We start from the raw sequence: 20,264 nt of genomic DNA on the forward strand, positions 1-20,264 counted from the left end.
GATTCTTCAAATTCAGGGTGTTTTAGAGGATAAATGTTTGTGAACTTACAGCTCTGTTTAAGAGTTCATTATTTGTAAGTTATTATGATGAAAGTAGGTATGTGGAATTTTTAGATTTTGTTTTTAATTCTGGTATTAAGATACTACAAGGGGAGAAATGGAATTGATGTCTGCAAGCAGTAAAACAATTCCAACTAGTATTATTCTTCATTTCTGAGATGAACATTTTCTTGTAAGCTTGGGAAGACCTGTACTAAAGCATTAGGCATTGGAAGTGTTTTAAGACTTTAAACTATTTCAGTCTAGTCTTTCGATATGTGTTTCTGGTGACTTGAAAAGGAGTTCTAGGAATTTTGATCCTTTAGAGAAGTGTGCATTGATGTACTTTCAAGGAGACTCACCAAGCAGTGAATTGAGTTCATCTATGGTGCGAAGCACCACACCTTTTAGAGCCCACATGGACAGGTGATACTTAACCACTTTAAAGCATGTGCAAACTAATGTTGATAGGCTTGATACTGTAGAAGGTATAATTTTGCTACTAATACTAAAGGGAAAGTTTCTTGGTGTTGTCAGTATTGGATACTCGTATTTTCTGGAAATTTTGTGATGAAATATTAATGGAAAGAGAAACAAATGCTTAAGGGGAAAATAGATCTTGGACTTGGATCTTCTCAAGCTCTGTATTCTATTTATGGTGGCTGACAGAGTGTGGTACCTGTCTGGAGTGACAGTGTTTAGGTTAGAAAGGTTAGGTGGAGGCTGTGTGTTTTGTAACACTCTTCCCATAAAAGAGGAGTGGTCAGAGATGGTAAACTGCAATTGTGGGCAGACTGTGTCTGTACTAAATAAAGGTACTGCAGTTTTCTGAAGCTGTAAGGCCTTATTTTGAATTAACAAATGTCAGTTTACGGAAGAGCTAGAAAGCGGAATAACATCTTAAAATAACCTTTTTAAAGAGCACCTAATGTTCTTAACTTGATGCCAGGCTCTTTGAGCTGCAGTGAATGAGAATAATAACAAGCCAGGAGTTGGAAGTAAGGCAAGAATATTAATGGCAGAGGTATTTAATGAGATCTTGTAAAAGGTATTTTCTGTTAAATGATGTATAAGGAAAACTTTCTTAAACTTGTGTTGTCTGTCATGATACTACCAGGATGCATCTTTTAAAACGTGTAACTACTTTCAACCTTGTTTTGAGGGTACATTTACTAGATACAGTTTAAGGGAAAAGGTATACATTCTGTTACTCTTAGCAGACACAGCAAAGATAAGAAGTTTACGCATAACAGAGGTTTTGTTCCAGAAACAATCTTGAGGTCAGGAATGTGTGTCTTGGTAGACTACTTCTCTGTGGCATAAATCCAAGCACCAGCTTTCAAGAGTTAAGATGGTTTAATAGCTATCTACTGTCACATTGTCCTGTGGCAGGTGTAAGTAATGTTTACATTTTAAGTGACCCTATTATCTCTTATACCATGATGAGCCTTAATTTTTATTTAAGAAAAGAGCTGTGGTTTTCACTTAATCTTAGTTGACAAGGACAGGTAATTCAAATAATCCTGTATTTTTTCCCCTCTGTAGGTGAATAGTGTGTATCTAAGTAGAAAACTTGCTGTACAAGTGTTTTGCAATTTAAAACTTTTTAAAAGTGTTTGATGTAAACTGTCCTAATGGTTTTTTTCCCAAACTTCTTTTATTTGAGAGAGCAATATGTAGTGTTTTTGTTCCAGCTGCATCAGAAATTTTATAAAAAGACAGCTAACTGCTAACTATAATAGTTTTATAATCTGAAACATACATAAAATTATTATTAAAGTAATAAGGTCATAAAACTAAAGTTTTACCAAACAGCATGAACTAAAACTTAAAACTTGCAGTAAACTTGATAGCCCCAGATCATTCAAATATAAAAATTTTTGAGATGAGGCAAAAGAAATAGACTACTTGATTCTGCAACCTATTACTTCTTGATGACTTTTCATAACATTTACCCTTTTTTAATCCCTTAAAAATCAGTTGTTCCAAAAATTGACTAAACTTGTGCCTTGTTGGATATTAGAATTATTTCTGAATGGATGATTTCTCCATTTGCAGTTCACTGAAAGCTAGTGTTTCATAGCAGTTTAAGCTTTTAAAGTGTGAGGTGTACCTTTTTTTTTAATTTACAAAATAAGAAGTAAAAAAAGGAGAGAGTTGGAGTTTTTCTCAGGAAGGGGTCACCCTTCTATGAAGCAAGATTCCTTCTGTAATGTTTTTCATATCTTAAAATATCAGTAGATACATTTGGCAAACCAATCAGTTTAAACACTTGTACAAGAGAGGGGTATGATCAAATTCGTAATGACAATGTATTTTTGACCTATTGATGAAGTCAGAACATTTTCTTTGCAAAAGTTTCTTATGAAATACTTTACATGAACAGTGTTATGAATGTGGAAGCCTTGTGTCTTTACCAGGGCAGTGGGAACTGATGATCTTTAAGATCCCTTCCAACCCAAACCATTCTGTGGTTTTATGTTGTATTCAGTGGACAAAGGGCTAGTCTTGAATCTTATTGGGACTTCCTCTTGAGTTGCTTGTTTCTAGGTTTTCTCTCCTCCAACGGAAACAACTCTTTGAAATTATCTTATATGTGTATCCTTTTTCCTGAGCTCTGCTGCAGAGACAGGCTGGACCAAGGATCTTGAGCTCAGATAAAGCATGGGGCCCAGCTCTGGTCTGGCTTGGCTGTGCAGTGCAGGGACAGCTCATCTTCCCTCCCATGGGGACCAACAGCTGGCTCCTTTCCCAGGCGAGGAAGATCGGTGCTGGCAGTGAGCCACAGGTGGAAGTCTGTGCCAGAATCCCTGTGTGGCACTGCCACCCAGCACTAAGCTTTTCCTATTACTGATCCTACCTGCGTGTCTAATGTAATTACTCATAATGCCTTCTTGAATATCGTTGATTGTGTCAAAGAGAAATATTCGGTGCATTTTTCTCTATGACTGCCCCTACGAACTCATTTGGTTTTAAGTCAGAAAAAAAAATCGCTTCTATTTGTAATGAGAAATATGGCATTTACTGCTTCTGTGAGTGTAATACGCCAATTTTTGTCATGTAGTGAGAAAACACTCTTCCTGAACTGCTTTACCCTCTTCTGTGCTTACTACGGTTTGGGATTATGCTTCTTAGTTTTATCAGTTCAAGGTGTAAAGAGTGTATCTCAGTTAGACCTAATTGCTAGGAACAGCAGGAGGTTTCAGAGTACAGCCCAGGAGGTGTAATGGATTCTTAAATACGCTGTATTGTGAAGAACCTTTGAGTTCCAGTTGCGGCATGTAGCTATCCCTTGAAAAAATTTTCTTTACTTTTTTCTGCAGGTTCAGTTAGAAAATTTTATCTCAAATGTTTAATTCTGAGAGCGAGAGATAGCTCTTGCCAAATAGTTTCTTTAACAAGAAGAATCCTCGGTAATTAAAGGACTTCTTAGTAGTCAATTCATGCATGGAAGACTAAGATTATACTAAAATACTTTATATTCACTTTTGATACATTGATTCCATAGAAAATAATTTGACTCTTTCTTGGGAATGTGTGTGAAGTTTATAAAATAAGTGAAAAATGTTGTTTGTTTTGAAATATTTACTTTCTTATGCCAGTAACTTCACTATCAATACCAATTTGTGCATTTTATTGCATCCTTCAGAAATAGGGCATTATTTTTATTAGAAAATTAGCATAGCAGAAGTGTTTTTAGTGTATTAGTGACTTGAGTAATTTTTCATTATCAGTAAACAAGGGGGTGTGTGTGTGTGTATGCGCAGAGGCATTGTTCTTGTTCCTTAAGTTTTACCAGAACCGAGAATATTTGGAGTAGTCCTATGGGTTGTGAAGTTTTTAAGAGCAAGAAATGACACTTTTGTTCTCACTCTTACTTCTTCCATCCACCTGGAATGGTCTTGTGACAGAAAAGGTCTCAAGAAGTTGTGCTCGTAGATTGCATTGGGCTTATTTTTGTGCATACAAGTACTCTCTGTGATGTAAGGGAAATTAATATCAAGGAATGAGATGCAGTGTTCCAGATCTTTCCTACTAGGGTAATGCACTTGGAGATGTGAGTTAAGGCATCAAACAGCTGGATTTCTTCCTTGTTTTATGATCTTGAGGAACAGATTAGGATCTCTCCTGCAGATGCTCCAGTTTTTCCATGCTGGAACACTCCATGCTAGGACAAGATAGATTATGACATTATTTAGTTAAAGAAAGGCTTCTGTAGAAAATAAATTATCCATCTTCAGATTATTATTTGAAGATTTTCAGAAAAAATAGTTAATTCTTGTCACAGAGTTTTAGTCTTCAGCAGACTTGAGAGCTTATCGAGAAGATGGAGTCAAGTCACGCTGGCGCATTGCGAGAGGGTGAGGGGGATCACACATAAAATGCTATATTGGAAGTGATATTTGGATATTAGGACTTTTTTTTTTTCAGGTAGTGTGCTGCTGTAGATTGGTATAGGTTGCCCAGATAGGCTGTAGAGCATATATCCTTAAAAATACAAAAAGGATGGCTGTCATCCTAACTAAATTGATCAAAACCATGGCTTCAGCTTTGAAGTTGGCTGTACTTTGAGCAAGATTGGACTAAGTAGCTCATGTCCAGATGGTCCTTACGTCCATTATTAATATATGATCACTATTAGTTCAAATTTCTAAGTAACAGGATTTGAGAATCGACATAGGTATAAACTCGATTTTCTTTGCTTTTCCATGTTAAGATGGAGAACACTGTCCTTTCTATGAAGCTTAGAAGGCATTTAGCCAAAGAAAAAAGGTTCTGTGTAGAATTGTGTTTAAAGCCTTGTGACATCAGGGCATTTTTGGATACATGTTTTTGATCTCTCTCATACTTCAGAAGTCTTGTATTACCATTTTCATAGGAGCTCTGGCAAGAAATCAGGCAACTTGAAGCATTTTCTTTCCTCTAATTGTTATAAGACTTTACCCAAACTGACTTTTGGAGTTAGACCAACCATGTGATTGGGGATCAGCCATGTGATGGAGACACGTTGCAAGTTCCTAACATTTAAGTTTGTTTCATATCGATAAAGGCCTTAAGTAGTAAATACTCTCAGTGGATTTGAACAGCTAAGCTTGGATAAAGTCATGCTGCATTAAAATGAGCAATTATCTCTTGAGCTTTGTATTGCTAAATTTAGTATTGAGCAGTCTACTAATTCAATTGATTATTGGTTTATAGTAATTCTGTAAGAAGCTTTGTTTGAAAGTGGTACTGTGCTACAGACATTTACGTGAATAAAGCTTTGAAGGTCACATAATGTACCTTTTGAACTTCTAAAAACAATATTCAAGTAAAAGATTGTGTTCCTTTTAAAAATAACATCCAGTGCTAGCAACTTGAATCCCAGCCTTTTTAGAGTTAAATTTTTCTCCACTGCTTCCACTGATATTATATTAATTTTACATTACTTGTCTTGCAGGTGTTTTTTTTTTGTTTTTTGGCCAGCCTGAGGATTATCATAAGTTGTTTGACCCAGTTCATTGGGAATGAAGGAAAAAAAATGGCCATGGTTTTGTTTTGTTCTGCTTTTCCTTGTAAATTGTATTTATAAGTAAATCTTTATCTGTCCATCTGCAAACATTATTACTCCTATCTGAATAATGAAACTTAAGGAAACACAGACCTACTCAGTGCAGCTGTCTTATTTTTAGAAGGCTTCTCAGTGCTTTGCTTTGTTAAGTTAGAATTAAAGTTAAGCTTGTCCGATTTTTATTATCTAGTTTTGTCCCATCTTTGGAGTTGAATATGCCTGTAACATGTTTTTGGGTAATCATGGCAGTATACTCAACAGCAGTAGTTTCAGATTTTCTTGGTAGTACTTGAAATGTCTTTATTTATGACTGTGATACCAGAATGAAGGTCCCTTTTCTTAAGGAACAGTCAGGTGCACTCATAAGCTGCTGTTGCAATACATAAAATTTTTTGGTTAGTCTATTGTACTGTCACACCGACTGCTTGCTCTGAAAGAGAAAAAAAATTTCAGAGGCTCTTTGTCAACATTAGGTTATTTCTTGAAGTTACTCTGATGGGATTATATTGGATTGTGATCCATTTTACTTAATAAACGCTGAAAATTATCTTGCTCATCACCATTTCATATTAGCCCCAAAATACCATTGCAGATGTAGCAGTCTGAACACTTTGCATATACAGAAGTGCTTTGGGGAAGGTATTCTTGGTTTACATTTGCCTGCAAGACTTGTGTCTATGTGAGGTAATAGTCATACAGTGGTCATTTTTGGGCAGTGTGGGCTGAAGGGTAGGATAACCCATGGCTAGACTGTTCTGTGTCTCTGTGAGACCCTTGTTTGTTTGGGTAGTGAGAAAATGCTTCCTTTAAATCTTCCTTTTGGAGTTGAAAAGCAGTATCAAATGTTGTAGGTTGTGGACTGACTCTTTGGGTTACTAACTTGGCAGTGCCTGCTTGGTGTGCTGCAGGCAGCTATGAGGCACCTGGACACGATTCTGTGGTTCTGTCATTTGCTATGGACACAGGTTGTTTAAAAACACCTTCTGTTTGTTGATTATTTCACCTCAGTTTTCCATAGCTTTTACTTGTATCTTTCCAACATATCTGCTCTCCTCCAAACATTTCTACTGAAAAAAAATTCTGTCTCAGTGCAATTATGTAAAAGGAGATAGACTCCTTGTTTGCTTCTTCCACCTCTCCTCCATGCAGCAGCATGGTCTTTGATTAAGGAAATGATCACACTATTAAAAATGCCAATTTTTGCAATAGCAAGGTGCACTGTTTAAGATGGAGATCCTTGGAAAATCTGTGAGAAATTTTTGTCTTTAATTTGGGGACACACAGCAAGAGACCAAAACGTGGAAGTCCCTATTTCTCAGGGAGTAAAATCCTGAACAGTTTCATATTCCTGCAAGGTTGTTTTTTTTTTTTTTTTTTCTTGGGGTGCAGTGATCAAAACGTGCTTAAAACAGTCTTACTAACAATCCTAAAACAAGTAATTATATAAAATGCTCTATTACTAGAAGTATGCTAGAGTTTCTCTTAGGAAGAAATAGTTCCTGCAAAAAATCCAACACTTTGGCAACAAACAGAACTGTTCAAGTGTGTATATAAACTGTAGTTTGATACTTGCTAATTGAATATATAAAATAAAACAGACACCCTAATGGGCATTGTAACAGCATTTGCAATGAGTGGTGGCTCACTCTGTTGCAGCTTTGAGAGTGGGATGTGGTGAGTAATGCAGTTATTTTTGAATCTCATACTTTTGCTTTCCCTATGCATATGATTATTGTATTGTTATGGCATCAACAACATGACCATTGTTAATGATGCCCCCGATCATATTATATACCCAGTGCAGTGATTTATGTTTAGATCACATGGGCACTGATTTCTCTGGCAATTGCATTGTGCATAGCAGTCATGGAGGGCAGAGGTCAGGCTGCTGGGCAGTGGCTGGGTATTGTTGCTGGAAGAAGCTCACAAAAGACAAGTCTCTCTCTATAAATAGGACTAATGAGTGCTTTGAGAAATTAACCTCTTTTCCGCTCTTATATGGAAATAAATAGCTTTTAATATGCTTAATTTCAGATTTGATCATAGTGCCAGTCAGTTGACTCTAATTAAACTAGTGTTGGAAGTGTGTCAAGAATTGGGTCTTGTTAAGTGAAAAGGAATCTTGGACCAAATTAATTAAATATTGAACTTACTCGTATTAATAATGACTTTTGCTTGTATTTTTAGTCAGGTAGCACTGTAAAAATACACAAAACTTCTATAAGGCAGTATCTTTTTGGGCTTAGGGATTCTTTTTTTGGGAAATAAGTTTGACATCTAACCACTTTTTGCTTCTTTAAGGCTCTGTAATAACCAGGAATTTTCAATGTCTTTAATTTCGTATATGTGTGCTATGCACACAAATATGTCCATGTATGTGTACAGTCACAACTCCTAGGGCTTGCCTGCATAATGTAAATTTGCTGAATTTGCATCTGTCTAAGAGCTGGAAGACCACTTCCTTTTCCTTTGGTTAATGTCTGTCTTCTGTAATAACTCTTCAGCACCATGAAACAGAGTATTTAGTGTTATAGTTAATTTGTCTCTTCCTGAGATTGTTTGTTTAAATAGGAATTGAAAAGGCTATTGTATACGCTATCTCTGTTACAGGAGACATAGTAGTAATATGTTCATAACAGTCAGTTGATTGATTTCTTTTGCTAAGATGTTGATGCTAGTATTGTCTTAATGTGAAAGGTCAAAGTAAAAACAACATGTTGAAAGTACATGTTTTAAAGAAGCAGTATGTATTCACTTGAGGATGTGCTCCTAAATTTATTAAAAAGTTCCAGAATAGGAAAAAACTCCACCCCAGCGTCTCTGGAAGTTATTTGAAGTGTCGACATACTTTTCAAAATAGAAGTTACTTTTATGTTCCTGATAATTAATGGTATAATCAAACATCAGTTTCATCATGATGTGTTATGCGCTACTTGAGGAAATATTGGCAGCTCTTCCAAGGAGAGAAAACTACTTGCAGACTCTAAACAAAGGGTAGTTTCTTAATGAAGTCAATAAGCTGAACCAGGAGATTATTTTGCCATTCTTACAAGTGTCCTGATATGAATTCCTGCAAGAAAAGAGGAATACAATATGATTTCTCTGCCTTGGCCTCATGTTTATTAAGTAGCTGCTTTCAGTGTTACAGGCCAAGCTTGTACTTCTGTATTATTTATACTTGTACTATCTGTATTATTTCACAACTGAATTCTTAAACTGAATAAGAATATGACCTAATTTATCAGAGAAATGAGTCTAGCACTAGTTCCTTGACACTCTGGAAGGACGGAAAAGAAGTGCTTATGTTAGTTCACTAAAGGTAATTTTGTCAAGTGCTTTTGGATTTCTATTTCTTAAACCCCTTGCCTTTAGATACTAAGTTTCGTCAGTAGGTAATTTTTTGTTTACTTTTGTCCTTTTAAACTTTCTTGAAAAGGCCACAGAGCTGTGTATATTGGAGTTCACGTCCCACTTGGAAAGCCAGGCCGTCGGCGGCATAGACATCGTGGGCACAGGCACCACAGAAGAAAAAAAGAAAAAGAAACTGATAGAGAGGATGGCCGAGAATCTCCATCATATGGTAAGAAATTTGTTGTTCTTCATGTTTCCTGAAAATAAACTTGTAGCAGCTACTCTGTACTTAAATGTTGTTTGTTTTGTGCTATTTCTTTTATTCTCACTGTAGTTAATGTCTTTCTGTGTACAATCAGACAAGGATTTTGTGGTTGTGTTTTATCTAAGTCAGAAGCTGTTGGACTTGGTCCAGCTGTCTGCATGAATGTTCAGCAGCCTGCACTGAATAGGTTAGACTAGAGCTTTGTAATGCTCTTCTGTAGCATGAAAGTCTGTGTTATTTAAATTAGACACCTTTTTTCAGATTGTGTAGTCGTGTATGCTTCTTCCACTGATTTTTGAAAGTAAGCATGTAACTGTGAAAAGCAGCATTTGCCATGGTAATTTGATCAATGATCTTATTTAAATATTTGCTTCAGCCTTCTTGCTGTCTGTTAGTAAAGGAACTGTACTGCCTCCTAAGTTTTTGGTTTGGATCACAAATTGGCCCCCAACCCCGATCCTCAAGAGATGAGGATTTTGTCATACCATTCTCTGGAATGAAATTATTTGGCAGTACTCTTAGCTTACTTAGTTTTTCTTCGAGACCCTAAGTCCACTTTTATTCCTAGACTGCCATGAGTGGGCAAATTATGGTGCAATGTTTGAATTTAAGTGCAGACACCGTGCTGTACACGATTACCTTTCTATGACTAGCAGCATGTTCTACATGGGACCAGTACCTGAAACAAAGGAGTTTTCAAATGGAAATGCTTTGAAAAGTCTCCTTTTACCATTCTCCTGCAGTTCTTGGTTTCAACCATCTTCAAGTCTTCCCTCCCAAGTACAAATTATTATAATTGATGTTGCGTTTGTAGAGTCTTGCTGTACAGTTTTTGAAGAAACAAGTGATACTAAGTTGATAGAAATTCAGTTCTCTGTTCTGGTTTCTTCTGTATACTGGATGCACAGGGTTGGGCAGGATTCTGGGGTGTGTTGGTTTTGGGATGGAAACAGTCTGCTATAGATATTAATTGATAATGAACCTTCTTTGCATTCAAGAGCACATTTCAGAATTAGGCTAGTGGATGATGGTATATACCAGAAAAACAATGCTAAAGCAAAATTCAGTTGGGAATGAGCTTTGTTAGTAATTCAGATTTTATGTTTAAATCTAAAAGGCCATCTTCCTTCTACAGTAGAAGCATACAGTTGTATATATACACCATATACATGTTCATATCTAACAGCTCTGAGAGTGATTGTTTCAGTGAACAAAGTAAAATTTTTAAAATTTGAGAAAATTAAAAAAAAAAAATTTAAATTGAGATTTACCTGAATTTTCTGTCTCTGACCTTCCTTGCGATAACATTGCAACTAGTATATTATTGAACCCTTATAATATGAAAATTCACTCAAGTTGAAACAAAATCTTTGTATAATATTAAAAGTATCTCTAAAATGATGTGGTTTTTATTGTTTTTTTCAAGGTTTTGCCTGTATTAATTGAAATCCAGTACTTACTTAATCATTAAAGATAGTTAAATTTTCTAGCATGTTATTATTGAGCCTGTTCCACTAGGCATTATACTATGAGAAGTTAAAATATTTTCTGGATGCTTCAGCTGCGTAGTTTTCAACTTTCCTATGCTAATTTATACATAGTCTTCCAACCATGCAATGAAAAAATTTTATCCTACAAAGTAGCAATAGACCACAGAAAAATCTGCTGCTCTAACAGTGAGTGCCTGGGTACTCACTGGTGACTGTCATAAACTAGTGCTTGGGCAGCTGATGTGTAAGTAAGGCTGTTTGTTTCCATCAGCCTGTTTTGTTTTCACTTTTTCTCCTTTAGTGTCTTGTGTCATGATGGTATTCACTATTTTGTTCTCAAAGTGAAAAGAAGGTTTCTAGTGTTTTGGTATATTAATTTTGATTTTTTTTTAACCAAATTTGCTGTTGATGTTCATTTTCATATTGGAAATCTATAGAAGAGCCAAAAATAGTTGAGTAATTTTCATAAATATGCATTTCCAGATGTTTTGTTTTCAGAAATGGTGCAAAATTTTCAGAGAGCCTTCTTTTAAGGAAATAGGTATGTTTCTTTTGTTCCTCTTCCCTCTTAAAGAGGATGTTGTCCTGCGTATTTCTGGGTGAGAGCAGGAGATTTTACTGTTATGTAGTGGTCCTTGTGTAATAGAAGTATGAATTCTTCTAATTGTTCCGTTTCTCCTTTTCTTCAAGACACACCATCCCAACGAGTGCAGTTTATCTTGGGTACTGAAGATGATGATGAACACATTCCTCATGATCTCTTCACTGAAATGGATGAACTTTGCTTCAGGGATGGAGAAGAATATGAATGGAGAGAAACTGCTAGGTATGTTTGGAATAGATTGTTTCAAGGTATATCTTACAGTAATTTTTCTTCAGAGACCTGCAAGCCAGGTTTAGGTTAGAATCTTCACTATCTATAGGAGTTGTGTACCCAATTCATGCTCAGCAACCCAAAATTTTTGTTTTTTGTCCAACTCTGAAAGAATAAATATGGTTTCTCAAGAGACCCTCAGTCTTTCTGGTAGTGTGTTTACTTTCCTAAAACTGATCATACCAAACATTGTGAAAGGTAGGAGTATGCTGAATTATAAACACAGGTGTTCATCCATGGAGTGTGGTATTTGCAATCTCAGAAATCTCTTTGGTATATTATTTCCAATATATTAGTGTCATTTTTTCTCAAATACAAAGAAAATTGGGTATTATGTTTTTCTTGAGTAGTATTTGATTAGCTTTTGGCAAATTGCATGCCTGAACATTACAGGATACCATGATTCTTTTTGACCCTTACTGGTTTAGTTGCTTCTTTCTACATATACATTGTGATGAATTCTTCTGCATTCAGTACTTCAGCTACCTTGTTGAATGTTAGGTTTTGTAGAAGTTCAATTTGCATAATGCCTGTGAGTTGGAATCAAGATCAATTTATAGTTTCACATATTAATATTGCCTAGTCCTTAAATGTCTGACTTACCACCCTTAGGAGACTTGAACATGCTATATGGTGTGTTTCAGACAGCTTTCTAATCCTAAAATACTGATGAAATGAGGATGCAAATCAGGTAACAAGGCAGACTGCCATATTCTTCACAAGAACATGTGAATGGACAGGTATTTGTCAAGCCCGAAGAAACAAAATAAACTAAAACTAAAAAAGCTGAGTGTGGTTATTAAGGCCTGATAAAAATATTAATTAGTTGGGCTGTCTGAGAAAATGAAAGCTGGTATGATTTAATGGGATTTCCTGTTCTGTGTCATGCCTCAGCCACATGGAAGAGTGGGATTGCTTGCCAAAGTTTCCTTCCAGGAGAAACATAAATATGTGTATGTGAATGCATTTCAGGTGGCTGAAGTTTGAAGAAGATGTTGAAGATGGTGGTGATCGATGGAGCAAGCCTTATGTAGCAACTCTGTCTCTGCACAGTCTGTTTGAGCTGCGGAGCTGTATTCTTAATGGGACGGTCATGTTGGACATGAGAGCAAACACACTTGATGAGATAGCAGGTTGCAGCAAAAATTTTAAAAATATTTTATTCCTAACTTTTAATCGATAACTTGAGGTGTTTTTGGTCATGTCTTAACGTTCTTGAAAATACTGTGTTGAAGAAACAGGTATGTGCATGCTCTTTGCACTTTTCTTGATCTGGTTTTGAGGACCTGGTCCTACAAACTTCACTTAAGAAAGCTACACTGGATGAGTAGGAGCTCCTTAGTATGTATTTTAGGATGAGGCCCAGAACTTGCCTTTATGTTCTAATCCCTTAACATGTTCTCTGTCTTTGTTTCTACAGATGAATTGTAAATATCTGCCAGAACATTTTAGGAGTTATTTGTGCCCTTTAGTACCATAATTATTAATCATATTTTGGCTGATGTTAACTTGATGCCATTAGTGCAGTTGGTTGTTGCACATCTGGTATTTTTTTCACCTTTATAAGAGGTGAGCAGAAATAAATTTTGTACATGTTGTTCAACCTACTGTGTTGAGTGTCCTCACTAATCACATGGTCATTTTGGATACTATGCAGGCAGCTTTGAAGACTTCCATATATATATATATATATATATAATATATACACATATATATACATTGTATATGTCTGCTTGCTCTAAATGCCTTTGAATTAGTTCTACAAAATTTTCCCAGTATCTCTTGCTACAGGTACCACGTAGTGGAATGCTTTCTCAGGAATCATATTAGACTTAGGGTTGACTAACATGTGTGTGAAGGACAAGGTGTTTTGGCCTAAAAATCTTTGGCAGTACTGGAAATGTTTTCTTGTTTTGAAATCCTTGATATTCAGTCAGGAAAATGGTATTCCCTTCCTATTTTTATGACTTACTGAGCAAGAGTTTTCAATACATTGTTTGTAAATGTAATGTTTTGGTTTCTAATATTATTAGTTGTGATTTAATTTGTCAATAATCTTAGTACATAAGGAAAGTAGTTGCTTTATTCTGTGTAATCAGCATTCTCAGTAGCAGGTATTTTAGTAGGAACTAGGTTGCCTTAAGACATTGTATGAATTGGTTTCAAGTTAATTTTAGGTGCCATTGTGAAGCATGTGGGCTAGCAGTGCTTGGTTGGTATACAAATGTGTTGTCTTATTTCCACGAGCCAGGAATACCCAGTAGGTGTTATTGTTTCTTAAGAGGAGGGAGAGGGTGGCAGGTTTCCTTTTGAGAACCTGTAACGAGAGGCTGTGTTCCCAGTGATCTCAGAAAGAAGCTGCGCTCTACTGACAGACACTTGGCTGCGTGTTGTTCTGTTAGTAAGGACAGAGCCCTATCCTGAGCCCTAACATTTTTCATTGTGAAAAGTTCTACGCAATTTCAGTTTAACAATGCAGTTAAGTCTCAATACACTAGTTAAAACTGGCAAAATATATTTAAAAATTTGTCACATAGGTTTGTGTTGCTTTGTGCAGGTTGGGGTCTTTTATGAATTTATTTTTTTGTTATTTAAAAAAAAGGACCCCTAAGAAACCGTAGATGTTTTCCCTGATATGTAGGCTTTCTTTCCTGGTGTGAGCATACTGCTGAGATGCCCTTTTGAAACTTGATATTGTTTGACAGATGAGTAGTTAGTGTTAGATGATATACCTAGATTTTTTTTTTGTACTTCGTTTTCTAAAGCATGTCAATCACATGAAGTTTGATAGAGAGTCTCAGGAACTTAGGGCATCTGAAGATGACAGGAGTTGTGTAATTCATCTCATTCTATAGCAACTTTCACTTTTATATAGTTGTGTATACTTTTAAAAGTAGGAAACACCAGGTTAAGACTGTCAAAAGTCTGTTTTCCATTGTGTTTTTCTTTGTGTACTCACTCCCAGTGCAGGTTTGTTGAATACAATAAATACTTTTTTTGAATGTGAGTTTCCATTGAAAGTTGAAGTAAATGACTATAAATTATAAGATACTAAGTAATTTATTTCTTGAAATCATGCTAATAATAAATACTCTCTCTTGAATCTGCATGTTGTGCTTTTCTTATTCTCACATTTGCTTGTTTAGTGACATCTTTGAAAATTTCCTGTGGGTTCTTGAAGATGGTTTTGCTAAAGAAAAGACTTTTCTTTAGCATAGAGATTTAATTTTCTTCAGCAGATAGATTTAATTTTCTTTTATTGTTTGATGCAGCTACAGTGCTTGAGTGTGGTGAAAGAGAGATTTGATAGCTACCTATATAATTTTCTTCTTTGTTCTTTTGTTATTATTATGTAGATATGGTTTTGGACAGCATGATTGCCTCTGGCCAGCTGGATGAATCCATAAGAGAGAATGTGAGAGAGGCTCTTCTAAAGAGGCACCATCATCAGAATGAGAAAAAATTCAGCAGTCGGATCCCTCTGGTTCGGTCTTTCGCAGATATAGGCAAGAAACATTCTGACCCTCACTTGCTTGAACGAAATGGTGAGATAAGTTGTAGCATCCAGTTCCTACTAACCTGGTAATTGATGTTCTCACTTGGAGATGAAGGAAAGGTCAGCTGGTAATAACAGATAAGTGTTTCCTTCTTGATGAGCAAAGAACTAACAATAAGAGTGTATGTGATGTGTGGCTGTGGATGTTATTTTTTAATTTACTCAAATATTCTACTCCTGCCTGTATACCATAGCATGCATTATTATTTTGAAGTATAGTAATAGACCTACATTGGTCCTAATGTTTTTTTAGTACATGCTTAAATAAAATGTGCAATGTTTGAAGAATTTCAGCATCATGGCATAACTTTATCCATGTGTCAGATGGATCCTACTTGCTTATACAGTCTTTGCACAAGAGAGTTAGTGATCATGTCATGAGTTCAGTGATACTGACAATTGCTGTGTTTCAAGCCAGTGTTGTATGTTTGTTTGACAAGAAGTTCCCTATGCCAATGGTGAAGGTAGTACTGTTAGCTAGGACACTCTTTATTTTTATCTTGTTTTGTAGAGAAGGGTCTAATGGAAACAAAAATCCCAAACCCAAAAAGGGTATTAGCAATGTTCTTAGAAGCTGCATCATACCTTTTTTGAACCAGTTCCTGAAAATTTGCCTTAGACATCCAGTCTCAAATCCCAAATAGGAATATGTACTCCAGAGCAGCTTACTTGTATTGTGTTTTTTATGGAGCCTCTATTAGACATACAGAATTTCAAATGAAATTTTTTAGTCTGGTGAAAACTTAATTCTGATTTCATGAATTAGTCCTTGAAGTGATCTTCCTTTTCTGTCTTGAAAGATGCCTCATTGCTTAGATTACGTTTGACTTAGTTAAGTGCTTGTTAGGAGCTACATACGCTGGAGTATTCTCCCGTGAATGCCTGAGCTTGCTGATATTTTTTGTTAGCCAGTGAATATATGATATGTGCTTAAATATTTCTCTAATAGTTTCAGAATTATTTTTTTCAGGAATGAAAATGCAACTAATTTATGTAGGAGCGTAATGTCTTCTGTAACTCCTGACTTTCATGTTTTGCTCAGCAAATGTGAAAATTTCACACACACAGACTTGGTTTTGCCTATCCTTGAACACCTGTATCCCCAAATTTTGTATTTGGGATCTCTTTCTTGTCAGTTACCTTTCATGTATCACTTCCACTTTTTAGGGCATTTTATTATTAATACACTTTCTGCAAGAAGTTATGGGATATATGCTGAAATAAGAAAACTGTATAATATGATGAACTCCTTGTCAGCATATACTGATTTGCTTTTCTCTTTATAATCCTATGCTATTTAATAAACTGGTAAACCAAACATGCATATGTACATATTAGTTCTTAGGCTCCTTGGGGGTATGTGTGTGTTAGGACATCTCATGTGCATGATTTATCACAGGTATACTGATGGAAGTCTAGTTACTACTGTAGTGATGAATGTAGGCAAAATCAACCAAGTCTGCTCTATTGGTCCTATTTTCTTTACTGCTCTGCAGTTTTGATGTTTTAATAGTTGAGTTTTGAGGCTTTTGTTCTTAAATCAGGTTTGTATCTGTAGGATCCACTCTTTCATTATTTGTGGGGAGGGGAATGTATGTGACCTTTACCTAGGCATGCTTTCTGCACCTCCTTCCTGTTAATTATTCTGGGGTTGTTCAACTGACTAGTCTCTGTAGTGCTTGGTATAAATGTGAGAGTAAATGTGTCTAGTTTGCTGTTTTCTTGCTTGATGGCATGGTACGTGAAACCGGCATGTTTTGGATTTCAGCGATTGTAGGAGAAGTCATCATTAATGTTTTCAAGGAGACTGGTTGTCCCAGGAAAAGTGTTTGTGGCAAATAGGAGAAATGGTATCACAGAACCTTTTAATGGAAACACTAATATGAGCACAAACAGTCTCTCTTCCGGCTTAAGGAAGAACTGAAATCCATTACAAACTCCAGTCTGAGGGAACCCTCACAAGACTATGTTCTCCTCATATGACGTTAGTGGGACTTGGAAAATAGAGCAAGAAAACTAAAAAGGGATTTTTGAGAAATGTGTGGTTTAAGGCATATGGGGCTACTGGTAAGTCATAGCAAGAGGGTATGGATAAGGGGCTGTGTATCTGATTTCTGTGCCCTCTTCAAAAATACACAGTAGGCTACAGATGCCTGGGAAAATTCTCAGTAAAACAAGACTTTTATTGGAGGACAGTTGCATTTAACACATTTAGATATGTTTGGTCATGATCGCTTTTTAAAAATTAATAATTCTTTGTGTATAATGGATAGAGTTAACAGAATTCTTGTAATGTTCTGGTTGCTAATGATTTTTTATTTTATTTTTTGGATGGAGTAACAGTAGCTGCTGGACAATTTGGAATAAGAAATTCCAGAAAAATTTAAGAGTCAGTTTCAGGAGATAAATTTTTTTTATTAACAAATCTAACTCTGACTTAAGATAATATCTTCTCCCTCAGATCTTTGGCATTCTAATTAGTACTCCTCAGTAATTTCTGACTTTTCTAATGTCTGAAATCAGATTTGCTTTTATCTTGTATCTTACTTGCATGAGTATGACACTTTGGCCCGTAAAGCTTGCAATTTACTATGTAAATTGTTAATGCATATTTGTATCTGTGTGGGTTTGTTTTGTTTTGTTTTAATTTAATGTAATATATCCCTTTTGTAAGCCTCATGGTGTTCCATTTGTTTTATCTCAGGGGAAGGCCTTTCAGCCTCCCGCCACTCTTTGCGAACAGGTCTCTCTGCCTCAAATCTTTCCCTGAGAGGAGACAGCCGTTTGTCAGTTCTTCTCAGTTACCTTCTTCCTTCTTCAAGAGCTGGGACCCCGGCAGCCTCAAGGTGTACAACCCCCGTAACCACCCCTCAAAACACACCACCCTCCAGTCCTACCTGCAGGCTCCCACCAACCACAAGTGCCCAGCCAAGTCCACTTCAGGGCAAGGAATTGCTGGTGTCACCTGCCAGTGATGATATTCCTTCAGTAGTAATCCACCCACCTGAGGAGGACTTAGAAGTGCAGGAAAGCCAGGAAAAGAAGACAGAGGAAAATATTGGCAAAACACCAGGCAACTATTGAAATTTAAGCTGTCCATGTGTGATGCTCTCTGCATCTGGATCACTTGCATTGCGATGTTTTTGGCACATAACTTGGGCACAAAGAAATATGATAACTATTACCTCTGCCTGCATGTTTATTTCTTCTCAGTTGTGACTGTCTCCTTGTTTGGCATTTTTAACTTTTTAGCTTTTAACTAAAGCAAGCAAAAAATTCTTTAATTAACATTCATTTGTGTAATTAAAAAGAAATATGGTTTTCATATTTAATATATAAGCAAAATGTCAAAAATGGTGGCCTTTTCCTTTCACTCACCTACTCCATAGTGGGTTTTGCTTTGGTTTTGTTGGTGGTTAATGTTTTAAAACAGTGTTTGATATCCTGAGATAGGTACAGCTGAAAACATGGTAAAGTATTAGAGGTGAATATGAAAAGAATTAGGAAGGATACAATTATCAGTGGCATTATTAATTTAGTTGTATAAAGAAGTCTTCAAGCTTATTAGCTTCTTATTTTTGCTTTTGTTCTCTTAAAAACCATTACTGTTAAAACCAGCAGTAGTTAACTGATGAAATTGTCAGGTTCAGTTCACCTGCAGCTGTTTCTGGATAGTTCTCCATTAGTGCACTGCTTCAGGCATCAGACACTCCATTAGTGTTTTGTGTTTGGTGTGCAAAATTGGAGACAGTAGTTAGGAGCTTGTAATTGTAGGTCAGAGCTCAGCAATTTATTATTATGTTATCTTCAAAGCTATTCTTCTTTATATGTAAAAAGGTATGTAGGTGTATAGATAAGTTGAAAGAAGCCATTAGAACTTTCCATCCTTTCTTGAAATGTTTTTAGTAAAAGTTGTATAACTCATGCATTCTGCATATGTACTGTTATACTTTCTTTAGTTTTGAAAAATTGTCGCCTATTTAGAAACTTCACAATTCTTCTTGGCAGATTGTTTTTAAGGAGTGATCATCTTTCTTTTTAGCCTTCAGGCTCTTTCTCCCTTTCCTAGAAATTCGTCTTGCCAAAATCTAGCCTGTAGGTTTGTCTGCTTTAGGCCTGTGTGTGTTGGAAGTGGAGGGGCTGATTTCACTCAGTTCTTCCATCAGCTGAGGCTTTTCTTGGTTTCTTCCTCACTTGTTTAATAAATAAGAATACACTGTTACATATAGCAGTGAAAATATGCTGACAGAGAAGAGGCTGTGGTTATCTGCCTTTTCACATTGTCAGCCAAGCCACTGAAAAGGAAAGACCAAACTATGTCATAGTTTCTTATCTTCAGTTGAAGTATAGAGGCCTCATCATTACTTAAATTCAGAAAAGCAAACAAAAATCTTTTTCTGATTTCCTTATAGGAAATTAGGAGAATTCACATGACGATAACTCTCAAGGTCATCTTCCAAAGGTGCTTAGAAATCAGAAGTAAAATAACAGCTGTAATTGTTTTTCCAGTTCTCATTTCTCTGACAGGAATGACAGCATGCCAGACAAAAGATCTTTAGAATCCAGGAGAAGGCAAATAAATAAAGCCCCAAGTATATGATGCTATTATTATTGCTTATTAAAGCTTTCTACTAGAATCTCCAAGTCATGTTCAAATTGCTTTTGTTCCTCATGGGGATATTTCTCATAAAGAAGAGGTCTGAAAGGGATGATTTCCCAGTTAATCCATAAGTAAAAGTCTTTCTGGAGAATGATAAACACCAATAATGAAGATATTTTTGTTTCCTGGGCTTTCCCCCCTTTTTTTAGTTCAAGAAATCATCTGACCGCAGAAAGACACATTTTTTCCTTGGAGATGCTTTTGAAGACATTCTCAGACTATGACTTCTGGGCTGCAACTGCACCAACCTCTGTCTTGGGAGACAAGAGTCAAAAGAAAACCCTGACAAGGAAGTAATCTTCCTGGTATTAATTAAATTTAACAAAATCTTCCTGGTCCATTTCACTAAAAGTTATGGTCTGTATCACCTCTCTGGTAATTCAGAACGTTGTAATCTGAATACATTTTCCATGTCTGCATGATTGAGTTGGGTTTGCCTACTGTAAGCATTCGGAACGCTGATAATTTTCAAATAAGT

The 20,264-nt window shown here is 36.0% G+C and overlaps 1 protein-coding gene across 10 annotated transcripts in view; it reads left to right on the forward strand.

Annotated features, from left to right (window-relative positions):
* Positions 1–20,264, forward strand: part of SLC4A7 (solute carrier family 4 member 7) — a 93,815-nt gene that overhangs the window by 37,947 nt on the left and 35,604 nt on the right. For 5 of the 10 annotated variants that reach the window (XR_006018754.1, XM_042044493.1, XM_042044496.1 and 2 more), the window contains exons 3-7: positions 9,027–9,170; positions 11,387–11,522; positions 12,543–12,703; positions 14,927–15,115; positions 17,831–18,199. Coding sequence is in view for 9 of the 10 variants with exons in the window: in XM_042044493.1 (XP_041900427.1) it covers positions 9,027–9,170; positions 11,387–11,522; positions 12,543–12,703; positions 14,927–15,115; positions 17,831–18,199 (999 nt within the window). In the remaining variant the exon portion in view is untranslated. Of the gene's footprint in view, positions 1–9,026; positions 9,171–11,386; positions 11,523–12,542; positions 12,704–13,006; positions 13,140–14,926; positions 15,116–17,830; positions 18,200–20,264 lie in introns of those variants that run through there. The other 5 variants (XM_042044498.1, XM_042044500.1, XM_042044499.1 and 2 more) reach the window with 3 other exon arrangements.

Source organism: Corvus kubaryi, unplaced genomic scaffold (genome assembly GCF_017639235.1).
Source record: "Corvus kubaryi isolate FWS band 111438036 unplaced genomic scaffold, C.kubaryi_AGA036_p1.0 37398, whole genome shotgun sequence".
Lineage (NCBI taxonomy): Eukaryota > Metazoa > Chordata > Aves > Passeriformes > Corvidae > Corvus > Corvus kubaryi.